The 12,973-nt window shown below is 48.8% G+C and overlaps 1 protein-coding gene across 2 annotated transcripts in view; it reads left to right on the forward strand.

Moving 5' to 3' along the window:
* The window catches only part of BDKRB1 (bradykinin receptor B1), a 34,699-nt gene extending 25,810 nt beyond the window's left edge, over positions 1-8,889 (forward strand). For both annotated transcript variants that reach the window (XM_013973149.2, XM_018066143.1), the window contains exon 3: positions 7,187-8,889. In XM_013973149.2, the coding sequence (XP_013828603.2) occupies positions 7,197-8,255 (1,059 nt within the window). In that variant the 5' untranslated portion in view covers positions 7,187-7,196 and the 3' untranslated portion in view covers positions 8,256-8,889. The remainder of the gene's footprint in view (positions 1-7,186) is intronic.

A 12,973-nucleotide genomic window follows, 5' to 3' on the forward strand; every position in this document is an offset into this window, starting at 1 on the left:
CCTGCGGAGCACACAGGAGCCAGGCCCCATGCACTGCTCCCCAAGGCCACCCTTCCCTTCCCTGTCCCACACTTCAGAGGGGACTGAGCCTCCTGTCTCACATGTTCAAGGTGACCTGGAGGAGGAAGGGGAGAGAAGCTAAGCAGAGCGATCAGGGGGTTCTCTCAGTGCCCACAACAAACCTCTTCACTCCTTCCAGCTCCTTCTTAAACCTCTCGGGGGTGAAGACTCTGAGGCTGGAGACGAATGAGAATCCCGCTGCCAAGAAGCCAGGCCTCCTGGAGCTCAGCTTTCCAAATTTAGTTGCTTAGTTTCCTAGTGTGCTGGGTGCCAGGTAACCCTTGAACTGGTCCACAGCTCTCAAAAAGCAGAAAGGGGCTCTCTTGATACTTTCTAACCTAGTGTTCCAACAGCAGAGTAGCCCACGTGAAGGAGAGGCTGCTTACACTGGACGGACCAGGGTACTTATCATCATCATTAGTAGTACTGTTATTGCTACTGTACTCATCGCTGTGATTATTGTTTTTGTGCGGTTTATCACTATTCAAGCCTCGTATTGGATGCTTTGCAACCTGCAAGGGGATTCTATAGGCTGGATCTCATTCAATCCTCACCATGACGCTTCGTAATAATTGCTGTTACTCCCATTCTACAGATGAACAAACTGAGGCTCAGAGAAGTTACCTGGCTTGCCCCAAATCACAGTTTGGGGGCCCCAGGACCTAAGCCCAGGCTCCCTGACCCCAGGTGTGTTCTCTTTATGGTCGCAGCACACCGGGTGAAAGAGGCCTGGACTCTGAGCTGAGCCTGGAAGAAGAGCCGTGCATAAAACAGACTGGCTCCCATCACTGGGTGAACATGGGCAAGTCACTTCTCTTCACCTCTGTTTGCTCATCTGTACAATGGGCACAAAGACAGCCATCCTCCTCCCAGGCAAGTTGTCAGGACTGGGCTACCTAAAGCCCAGCACAGCCTGCAGATCACCAGTGTGGCTGCCAGTGAAGGGTCAGGTCTGGTGCCGGGGGCTCACTCTGCACCCGTGTCTGGGGAGACTGGCGGTGAGGCGATATGCGGGCTTTCCACAGCACACAGAGCTTCCTCAGCATGCACAGAGAAGCACTCAGGGAGGGATGGCACGACGCCCAGTGGCGGTTTTAGGAGGCAGCTCCTACCCGTGTGTGTAGTACAAGGGGGCTGGAGGTGGGAGCCTGTGCTCACCACGTTCCAGAGAAGTCAGGTTTCCTGAGTGTGTTGCTTTCCTGTGGCTACAATAGCACATCACTGTATAACACTTCCAATGATTGTATTATATTGATGGAGTTATAAAGCAGTTCAATCAAAAGCTATTTTCAAAAAATATGCATATTTAATTACATTGGGTCGGTCAGAAAGTTCTTTCAGGTTACCGAAAAACTCAAAACTTTTTTGGCCAATGCAATATATATGTGCATGCATGCATGTCGCTCCAGCCGTGTATGTATATGTATATATACATCCACCAGTGAATTAGTTATATTATATTAAGATAGTTATAAAGTGCTTGCGTGCGTGCTCAGTAGCTTCAGTTGTGTCTGACTCCATGTGACCCCATGGACTGTAGCCCCCCAGGCTCCTCTGTCCATGGGATTCTCCAGGCAAGAATACTGGAGTGGGTAGCCATGCCCTCCTCCAGGGGATCTCCCCAACCTGGGACTGAGCCCACATCTCCTACATTGCAAGTGGGTTCTTTACCACCTGAGGCACCAGAGAAGCCAGTTATAAAGTAGTTCTAATTGAAAACTATCTTCAGGGACTTTCCTGGTGATCCAGTGGCTAAGACTTCACGCTCTCAATGCAAACATCCTAGGTTCAATCTCTGGCCGGGGAACTGGATCCCAGATGCCACAGCTGAGACTTGGCACAGCCAAATTTAAAAAGGAAAAAAAACACCTATTTTCAAAAAAATTATGTATTTAACTATGTATGTATGAATGTATATGCATATATACACACACACCAACAAATTGCTTATAAATATTATATTGATGGAGTTATAAAGTAGTTCTAGTAAATGTTTTTCCCTCCAAAATCTAAATACATACATAAATATAATAGCAAAATGAAACATTTTCTTTATGTTAAACATTACAGAATATTTTAAGCAAGATAATTAGTTTGGGTACATATCCATGTGCTACAATCAGTTTCTTAGGCTTGTACCTGACTCTCATACGTCACTGGCATTTTCAAAAGAATGTATTTTTCTTTCAGTATGGTCTTATTATTTTGAATGGTACCATATGATTGCCTGAAATATTTCTTCAAATTTTATGGTTAATAAATTGAAATTAAGCACCTTCAACTGTCTCTTCTCTTGGGCCAGAATACATTCAATGAAGATGGTCTCTCTGCAGGTGTTGAGGTATCTGACAAACTTTGAGCAAATTCTGCCAAGCAGAGGCTATTCTCAAGTCTGATACTTTGCATATGGAATTATATAAATATTTCAACCCAGATATTTTCACAGGTGCTGTCTTTTTGCCTTAATTTGAGCTCCTTCAACAAATATTTTTAGCACATTAGACTCTTCAAATAAGTTGTAGCTACTTAAAAGTTTTGAAGGCTTTGTCAAATTCAGATACAGCAAATTATGGGCTTTCTTATTTCATCTCATTTTTGTACAGAATATGAACTTCTCCAATTGAAAAGATTCTTCCCACAAACTGAGATATTCCAAAGCTCATTATATAACTCAAAAATTAAATTTTCTGTGTCATTTGACCTCTCCTCACTTAGTTTGATCATTTTCTTTCCTCCTTTGGCTATAAATTTCAACTATTTTCTGCATAAAGCTTTATTTTCAATAACTATGCTCTGCTAAAAGCTCTAGAAGCTGTTGTTTGGTGCTCCATTCCTCACTGATTTAGAACAAATTCAGCAAAAATTCTCAACTCTGCTATAACAAATAGTTTAATAACATTTTAGGGCACTTAGAGTCCACATCTTCTAAAATTGATTGATGAAGGACAGCAGAGAAAGAAAATACATGCTAAAGTTGTTTTTAATTCCTCATCAGCTTCATCACAAAAGTTTGCAGTTCAGTAAGTCTGAACTACGAAACTTACGCTGCAAAACTTTGTAAATCTTGTCAACTATAATGAAATTTGGGGCCTTCCCGGTGGCGCAGAAGAATCCACCTGCTAATGCAGGAGATGCGAGAGATGCAGGTCCGATCTCCGGGTCGGGAAGATCTCCTGAAGGAGGAAATGCCAACCCACTCCAGTCTTCTCGCCTGGAAAATTCCATGGACAGAGGAGCCTGCCAGGTTATAATCCATCGGGTCGCAAAAAGTCTGACACGACTGAGCAACTGAGCATGTACACACACTTAATGAAACTTATATGCAATCACACATTGGGTCTGCATTGCAACTTGTTGGAAGTACATTTCTGCTTCACTGGTCTCTTATTTTAGCAAGAGTATTGTTGTCTCTGTGACGCTGGGCCCCACCAAAATGTGTGTGATCATCAGAAAAACACAACTTTCTTCCCAATGTGAACAATTTAAACTGAATTTAGAATAGCATTCACAAAATGTCCATTGTTTCACTTTGCCAGGGTGAACTTTCATAAGTTTTGGCTTTGATTCCATGAACTGGATTAAAAAATTGAATCGTGATTGGAATTGACTCATTTTTCTGTTGGAAGACAGTTATCAAACTGGCTCCGCTTCACTGCCTGTGGATTTCTTATGGAACTTTCTCACTAATCAGCTCTCACTTCTGTTGTCGTGTGGGTCCAAGATAACATGATGCTGAAAATGAGCTGACTTAAAGAATACTTGTCTGCTCTAAGTGAAAAGTCATCCTTCCAGGGTGACCTATGACAGTATCTTCTGCAGTGATAAAGTAAAATTGATGTTTTCGGGCTGATCTTTGAAAAACAACAGTTTCTGAAGTAGCAGCTTTGTGTCTGGTTTCCTTGCAGTCAGAGAAATTGCTAAAGGCCCCTTTTGTGATGTAAGCATCAATATTTTGTGCAAGTTACACGTTCATCATCAATTTCCCAGAGACAGAAGTTCAGGGCTTAAATTGTCATTAAACTTTTTTTGCTCATTGCTGCCAGAAGGGCTTATTGCTAAATTGAAAAGTATCACCAAATAACAAAATAAATATTTTGCTATGGATTTATGCCCTGAAATCAATGATGAAATAAGAGCATTCCTATTGTTCTTTATGCTCTAGGTCAGAACTCTTTAAGCCGCCTCCTAACCCCTCACTTCCCGTGTCCTCTGCTGAGGGGTCAGCTGGCAGCCTAGCAGCTGGTTCTCTTCTCTGCCTACACTCTCCCTTGGTGATTTCATCCAGTCCTGTGGCTTTAAATACCAAATACCATCCATGTGATTACAACTCTTAATGATGGGGACTTCCCTGCTGGTCCAGTGGCTAAGACTCTGAGCTCCTAGTCTTTGAGTTTGAGGGGATTTGATTTAGATCCCTGGTCAGGGAACTAGATCTTCCAAGCCACAGTTAAGAGTTTGCATGCCATAAATAAGATCAAAGATCCCTCGTGCCACAGCTAAGACTCAGTGAATCCAAATAATATAATAAATATTAAAAACAAAAACAAAAAGACCCACCTCCCAAGGATGAGGATGTATCACTCTCTCAGACTTGATCTCTTGACAGCAATCTTGTGTAGCTTACTACCTTGACATCCCCACCTGATGTCCAACAGACAGCTCAGCCTCACATGTCCAAAGGTCAAGTCCTGACCATCCCCCCAAAAAACTTGCCCTGTCTCCACTCCATCATCTCCAGCTCAGCTGATGACAATTTCATATTTCCAGGTTCAGTTCAGTTCAGTTCAGTCGCTCAGTCGTGTCCGACTCTTTGCAACCCCATGGACTGCAGCGTGCCAGGACTACCTGTCCATCACCAACTCCCAGAGTTTACCCAAACCCATGTCCATTGAGTCGGTGATGCCATCCAACCATCTCATCCTCTGTCGTCCCCTTCTCCTCCTACCCTCAATCTTTCCCAGCATCAGAGTCTTTTCCAATGAGTCAGCTCTTCGCATCAGGTGGCCAAAGTATTGGAGTTTCAGCCTCAACATCAGTTCCTCCAGTGAACACTCAGGACTGATCTCCTTTAGGATGGACTGGTTGGATCTCCTTGCAGTCCAAGGGACTCTCAAGAGTCTTCTCCAACACCACAGTTTAAAAGCATCAGTTCTTCGGCGCTCAGCTTTCTTTATAGTCCAACTCTCACATCCATACATGATCACTGGAAAAACCATAGCCTTGACTAAATGGACCTTTGTTGTCAAAGTAATGTCTCTGCTTTTTAATATGCTGTTTAGGTTGGTCATAACTTTCCTTCCAAGGGGTTAGCATCTTTTAATTTCATAGCTGCATTCACCATCTGCAGTGATTTTGGAGCCCAAGAAAATAAAGTCAGCCACTGTTTCCACTGTTTCCCCATCTTTTTGCCATTTCCAGGTTCTCAGGCCCAAAATCTAGGCATCATGCAACCCCTCCTTTCTCATGACACATACACAATTGGAAAATCGTGGTGGTCCTACCCTTGGAATATGTCTAAAGCCTGGCCACAGCTCATCGCCTCCACGGCTGCCCCTCCCGGGCTAACAAGTTTATTCACTGAGCTTCCTGTCATTGCCTCTCTCCTCCACGAGGCTAGAAGCACCTTGAGGGCAGGGTGGGTTGGCTGTTTGTTACTGCTCGTCCCAAATGCCTAGAATTGTGCCTGGCACGTAGTGGGTGCTCAGTACATACTTGTCCAGTGGATGAACGAATGGAGGGACCCGTGGTTTTGACCCGATGTGAATGGCGCAGCACGTGGCTTTCAGTGTCACAGCGAGAAGGTCGGATGAGGAAAGTCAGGCTCAGCGTCACAAAGCGATTACCTAAGTCTGCAGAGCCAAATAGACTCTCTGGAGATCAGCTGTCTTAGGCGGTATCTTGTGTTGGATACTGTGAGTTGTGCCCAGCTGAAGATCTCTCAAGCATCACTAAGGATAAGCAAGATGATAACAACAGTTAACAGGTAGCAAGTGCCTACGGAGAGCCGGAGACCATTTGAAGCGCTATGCATATGTTAGCTCGTCCAAATGGGGGGAGGGTTTTTCGGTGTGAAGCCCCAGAAACTCCGCACCTTCTACTATGGACTCCACCCTCTCCATCCTACTGGTTCCAGTTCCAGTGGGCCAGCATCTCCACTGGCCAGGTCTCTCCCTTGCTTCGTTCTGTCTTCAGCCATCAGCCACCGTCTCCTGTCTGCTTAGATGGTGAGCACTTTCAGGGGGCTGGGCCCTGTATCTCCAGTGCCTGGCAAAGTGCTGGCACAACGTAGGTGCTCATTAAATATTTGTTGCACTGCTAATCATAATAGCACGGTTGTAAATAAGACTCATCCTCCCCTTCCACTGAGTGCCTCCTCTAAGCCAGGTGACCAGGTCAGGTATTCCATAGACACAGTTCTTGACATAATCCCACAAGAACGATATGATTAGCTCCAATTTTCAAAAAGGAAAATAAAACTCAGGGGGTCTAAGTGGCCCACAACACATGGTTGTGTCAGGATTTGAACTTGGGGCTCAAAGCCTTGGTCGTCTTTTCCTTTATACTCAGAGTTGGCAAGCTTTTTCTCTAAGGGAAAAGTGAAAGTGTTAGTCAGTAGTTGCTCAGTCTTGCCCGACTCTCTGAGACTCCATGAGCTATAGCCCACCAGGCTCCTCTCTCCATGGAATTCTCCAGGTAAGAATACTGGAGTGGATAGCCATTCCCTCCTCCAGGGGGTCTTCCTGACCCAGAGATCAAATCCTGGTCTCCTGCATTGCAGGTGAATTCTTTACCATCTGAATCACTAGCGAAGCTCTAAGGGAATGGATGATTAATATTTGCAGGCCAAATGGCCACTGTGGCAGCCACTCAACTCTGCACACCCATGGCTGATTCATGTCAATGTATGGCAAAAACCACTACAATATTGTAAAGTAATTAGCCTCCAATTAAATTAATTAATTTACAAAAAAAAAAAGACCTCTGCTACTGTAACACAAAATGTAAATGAATGGGTGTGGCCATGTGCCTATAAAACTTCATTTTCCAAAACCGGAGGCAGGCTGGATAGGTTGCGGATTAGAGCAGGCTGCCTCCTGCGTGATCCTCTGTGTACTGTTCCTCGCAGGTCACCGTGAATGGCGTCCTGGGCCCTCCTGGAGCTCCAGACTCCCAACCAGAGCCAGCCCCTGTCCCTGAATGCCACGTCCTGTGACGAAGCTTGGGAAGCCTGGGCCCTGCTGCACCGAGTGTTGCCCACCTGCATCCTCTCCATCTGCCTCTGCGGGCTGCTGGGGAACCTCTTCGTGCTGTCCGTCTTCCTCGTGGCCCGACGGCGTCTGAACGCGGCCGAAATCTACCTGGCCAACCTGGCGGCTTCTGACCTGGTGTTCGTCTTGGGCTTGCCCTTCTGGGCGGAGAACATCCGGAATGAATTCAACTGGCCTTTCGGAGCGCTCCTTTGCCGCCTGGTCAACGGCGTCATCAAGGCCAACCTCTTCATCAGCATCTTCCTGGTCGTGGCCATCAGCCAGGACCGCTACTGTGCACTGGTGTATCCCATGGCCAGCCGGAGGCGGCGGCGGCGGCGGTGGGCCCAGGGTACCTGTCTGCTCATCTGGGCTGTGGGGGCCCTCCTGAGTCTCCCCACGTTCCTGCTGCGCTCCATCAAGGCTGTGCCGGAGTTGAATGTCTCCGCCTGTGTGCTGCGGTACCCCCACGACGCCTGGCCCTTTGCAAGGATGGTGGAGTTAACCCTGCTGAGTTTTCTCCTCCCCTTGGCTGCGATCGTTTTCTTCAACTATCACATCCTGGCAGCCCTGCGGGGGAGGCGGGAGATCAGCAGGATGAGGTGTGGAGGGCCTAGGGATGGTAGGACCACCGCCCTGATCCTCACCCTCGTGTCTGCCTTCCTGCTCTGCTGGGCGCCCTACCACTTCTTTGCCTTCCTGGAATTTCTGTTCCAGGTGAGGGCTGTCAGAGGCTGCTTCTGGGAGAATTTCATCGATCTGGGCCTGCAGTGTGCCAACTTCTTTGCTTTCGTCAACAGCTGCCTGAATCCAGTGATTTATGTCTTTTGGGGCCAGCTTTTCAGAACCAAAGTCTGGGAACTTTATAAACAATGCATTCCTGGGAGTCTGACTCCGGTAGCCTCGTCTCATAGGAAAGAGATCCTCCAACTTTTCTGGCGGAATTAACACAGCGGGGAGCCAGGAAGTGTGGCTTCCTTATCCATTATTACTGACATCATAAATACGGAGAAGGGGGCAACAGAGGGTGAGATGGTTGGATGACATCACCGATTCAATGGACATGAGTTTGTGCAAACTCTGGGAGTTGGCGAGGGACGGGGAGGCCTGGTGTGCTGCAATCCCTTCTGTCACAAACAGTCGGACATGACTTAGTGACTTAACAGCAACAGTAGGCTGAATGAGCTCCCCCATCACCCCCCCACATAACCAGGACCTCTTCCCTGGAGCCTGGGAATGTCTATGTGGTAATGGGGGCTTTGCAGGCATGATTAAGCTAAGGATCTTGAGCTGAGGAGGTTACCCTGGGCTATTTGGATGAGTCTAGTATCATCACAAAGTTCTTTACAAAGGGCAGGCAGAAGTGTCCAAGTCAGAGAAGGTTGGAAGGATGCAATGAAGGGGCCACAAGCCAAGGACTGCAGGTGCCCTGTAGAGGATGAAATGGCAGGGAAATGGGCTCTCCCTGGAGCCTCCAGCAGGAACCAGCTGTGCTGACCTCCTGACTGCAGCCCAGCGACACTACTTTGGAGGCCTGACCTCCAGAACTGGAAGATAATAAATCTGTGTTGTTTTTAATAAGTCACCGAGTTTATGGTTAATTTGTCACAGTGGTAGGAAACAAATTTCCAATAAGCATCTCTTACTGCCATTCCAACTGTCCTTCCAAAATGTTCTAGGTTAACTACCAGGAACAGAGAGATGATATAGCTAGAGATCTTATCTGCAAGGAACTTATGGAGATCAAAATAATTACAGTATATAAAAAAAGAGAAATCGCGTACAGGTGACACAAACCCGTGCCCAGGGCGTTCAGAGGGAAGGAGGATGGGCTCCTTCCAGCGTCACCAAAATAGAGGTTGCCAAGGGAGTAAACTGTGAGCCGAGTTTGACGAGGGGTAGACTCTGGTACGGGCTTCCCTGGTGGCTCAGCAAATGCAGGAGACGCAAAGAGATGCAGGTTCGATCGCTGTGTCAGGAAGATCCCCTGGAGGAGAAAATGGCAACTCACTGCAGTATTCTTGCCTGGGGAATTCCATGGATAGAGGAGCCTGGAGGGCTACCAGTCCGTGGGGTCACAAAAGAGTCGGACATGAGTAATCGACTAAACCACAACAGGAACCTGGTACATGGAGAGAGGGAGGCAGAACCGGGACACACAGGTGGAAAGTGCGGGCTGCGGGTGAAAGAATGCTTCCGTGCCTTTCTTGCTGCCAGGGTCCCACTGGTGACCCTGAGAGGGTCTGCCTTCCAGGAGCTCAAGGCAACAGGGATGAGAGTTAGGAGAGCGTCACAGAGCGGGAGCATCTGCTGTCAGATGAGAACACACAGAAGGGGCGTCCAGCCTCGGGGGCGGGGAGGGAGCCATCCAGAGGGGCTTCCTGGAGGAAGAGACCTAAAATCCCCCAAAGACAAGCAAAACGGGGAAAAGGAGTGCTCTCGAGAAAAGAAACAAATCAGACCCAGAGGCAGGAGGGTTCACAGGTTAAGAGGGAGAAAGAAGGAAGGAAGGACGAGGCTGCCAGGGAGGGATTTGAGGTGTGAGGAGAAGCAGGTGTTGGGAGGATCTCTGATGGTCAAGGGCAGGAGGGAAGCATGGAGGTGTTTCAGGGGCTGTGAGCGCCTGGCTGGAGGTATGCATTTTTGCTAGATGATCATTTTGTTTGTTTGGTTCTGGCCCTGCTGCTCTTCATTGCTGCTCTAGGGCTCTCTCTAGTTGCGGCAAGCGGGAGCTCCTCGCTAGCTGGAGTGCAAGGCTGCTCGTGGCAGTGGCTCCTCTTGCTGTGGAGCACGGGCTCTGGAGTGAGCAGGCTCTGTAGTTGTGGTTCACGGGCGTGGCTACATCTCTGCAAGTGGGATCTTCCCGGATCAGGGGTGGAGTCTGTGACCTCTGCGTTGGCAGGTGAACTCTTAACCACTGGACCATCAGGGAGCCCACATGCATTTCTTATGTGAATTAATCACTCTGGCCAAGCTCAGTGGGCCCAGGTATGGCAGACAGTGGACTGCTCCAGGGGTGGGATTTGTCAGATGAGCAGCCATCGTTTAAGGGTGTTGGGGATTTTGGTGGTACTATGGAAAATGGCTAAATTAGGGAAGCAAATGAACATAGGAGATGAGGGAAGCAGAGTGATGCTGATGCGGTTAAAGGACAGGGCTTAAAGGGAGCATCCAGAGCAAGATAGAAGCAAGAAAAATAGGAGGTTGTGGCCACAAAGTAGGAAGGTTTGCACTGAGTGTTCCACAGGTGGGGCCACCCCGGGATAGCACGGGATCAAGGGTGGCCATGCGGGCCCCCTGGTGGCTCAGTGATAAAGAATCCGCCTCCCAGCTGGGGGACACTGGTTCGATCCCTGATCTAGGAAGGTCTCACTGGCTGCAGGGCAACAAAGCCGGGGAGCCGCACCTAGGAGCCCATGCGCCCCAGAACCCTTCCTCTGCGACAACAGAAGCCGCCGCAGTGGGGAGCCTGTGCACCGCAGCTACAGAGGAGCCCCCACTCGCTGCAACTAGAGAAAAAGCCCGCACAGCAGCAAGGGCCCCGCACAGCCAACAATTAAATAAGTAAATAAACTTTAATGGAGTCTGCTAATTAAGACTTCCCTGGTGGCTCAGACGGTAAAGCATCTGCCTATAATGCGGGAGAACTGGGTTCAATCCCTGGGTCGGGAAGATCTCCTGCAGAAGGAAATGGCAACCCACTCCAGGATTCTTGCCTGGAGAATCCCATGGATGGAGGAGCCTCGTAGGCTACAGTCCATGGGGTCGCAAAGAGTTGGACACAACTGAGTGACTTCATTTTCACTTTTCACTTTCATTAATTAAGATAAGGCAGTCAAAGACCAGTGAGGTGGGGGGTGGGCAATCAGGCAGGCAAGGTGCTGGAAGGACCTGGGGAGGAGAGGTCAGTGGGCCCGGTGCCAAAGACAGTCTCCAAGGAAGGGTTGGGGAGAGGGGATCTCTCCTGCTGCACGAGAAGGGCCCGTCCTCATGGGACATCAAAGAAGACCTAGGTTCATTCAGGAAATGGCAAGGAGGCAGTGTTCCTGGAGCCTGGTGATGGAGAGGCAGGCAGGGGCTGGGCTGCCAGACACCTAGGCCATCAGGGACAACCCTTTGATCTGCGGCCCAGCTCCTGTCGGCTTCCTGGAGAGCAGAGAGAGAGGTTCAGGAGGCCTGCATTTAGGTCAACAGGTAGGATCCTGCCTCCCCACATATCTACTCTGGACCAGGGGGCGTTTGACAGATATTTAAATTCCATAAAAAGTCCCCAACCTCGGGCTTCACTTGAGCACTTGGAAGCTCTTGCAGTGCAGAGTCTGCACTCTTTTGTTCATTCAGCTGATGTCTATTAAGCATCTGCTGTTGCCAGGTGCTTAAGGCAGGATCTGAAGCAGGAGACAAGGCCGAGGCACAAGCCTGGTCCTCTTAGGGCTGACCTCCTGGGGCTTCACCAGGACATCAATTCTTTGGAGCTGGGTAGCAGCGCTGCTCCCAACAGGCAGGCCCCCTCCCCAGGGGTGGAGGCTGGACTCAGCCAGCTTGCTTGACTCCAGTGCAATGCAGTTTCTGAGCCCCTGCATAGGACCCAGTGAGCAAAGCCCCAACAGCATAGTGGCCAGAATGGACAGAAGCATCCAGGCAGGAAGGGAGAGCTGGAAAGAGAAAATAAGACCCAGTCTCTTGCGCACAGACTCCAACATGTCCTCTACCCTTCTTTTTTGGGCCCTTTAAAGTTGCAGCTTCAAAAATCCTGACAGGGCTCACGAGAAACAATCCCACATGCTATGGAAGAGCGTGCTGGCCTGAGAAGTCACGGCATTGCTCGTTGACCTGAAGTTCAACAGCAGACGGTCAACACGGGCTCTGATAAGCGCACAGATGATTTATGGGACGCCTGTCACATTAACCAAAGCACAGCGCTCACTCCTACAGCTGGGGAGCTGTAGGCCATCCCACCGTAAGAATTCTGTTGTCCTTCTCCTGGGAAGGTCAATTACTCATTTGCAGGGAGAAAAATTCCTACCTTGGTTAAAAGGATTGATATTGAGGGAGAAATGAATATTTCTGAGTTCCCATGGCTCTTGTTGACGTGCTCACCTTGGGTATTTCACACCTGGGTCCAGGCCCAGGCTCACCTTATAGAGCTCACACCTGGCATGGCCGGATGAATCGGCCATTCATCTGGTGGGGTTTATCACTGGTGGCTCAGCCAATGCAGGGGACACTGGCTCAATCCCTGATCAAGGAAGATCAGGCAACTAGGAGTGCACGTGCCCCAGAACCCGTGCTCTTTGATAACAGAAGCTGCTGCAGTGAGAAGCCGGCACACCGCAGCTAGAGAGGAGCCCCATTTGCTGCAACTAGAGGAAAAGCCCGCACAGCAAAAGACCCAGCACAGTCAAAAATTAATTAAGTAAATAAAAGTTAATGGGACCTATTAATTAAGAAAAGACCCACCCTCCCAGCTCCACGCCCCTGTTTTTTTTTTTTTTTTCCTCTCTCTCTTCTGAAAGGCTGAGTACAGCTTCTTCTCCAGCCCACTTCCAGCTTCGAACCTATCCTGTGAATCCGTGGCTGCCGGCCACCCTCCCCTGTGGCATCCATCACCCCAACTGTCATGGAAAATAAGCAGCGCTAAGCCCCCCTAAATCCCAGCCTGGGGA

The sequence above is a fragment of the Capra hircus genome, chromosome 21 (genome assembly GCF_001704415.2).
Source record: "Capra hircus breed San Clemente chromosome 21, ASM170441v1, whole genome shotgun sequence".
Taxonomy (NCBI): Eukaryota; Metazoa; Chordata; class Mammalia; order Artiodactyla; family Bovidae; genus Capra; species Capra hircus.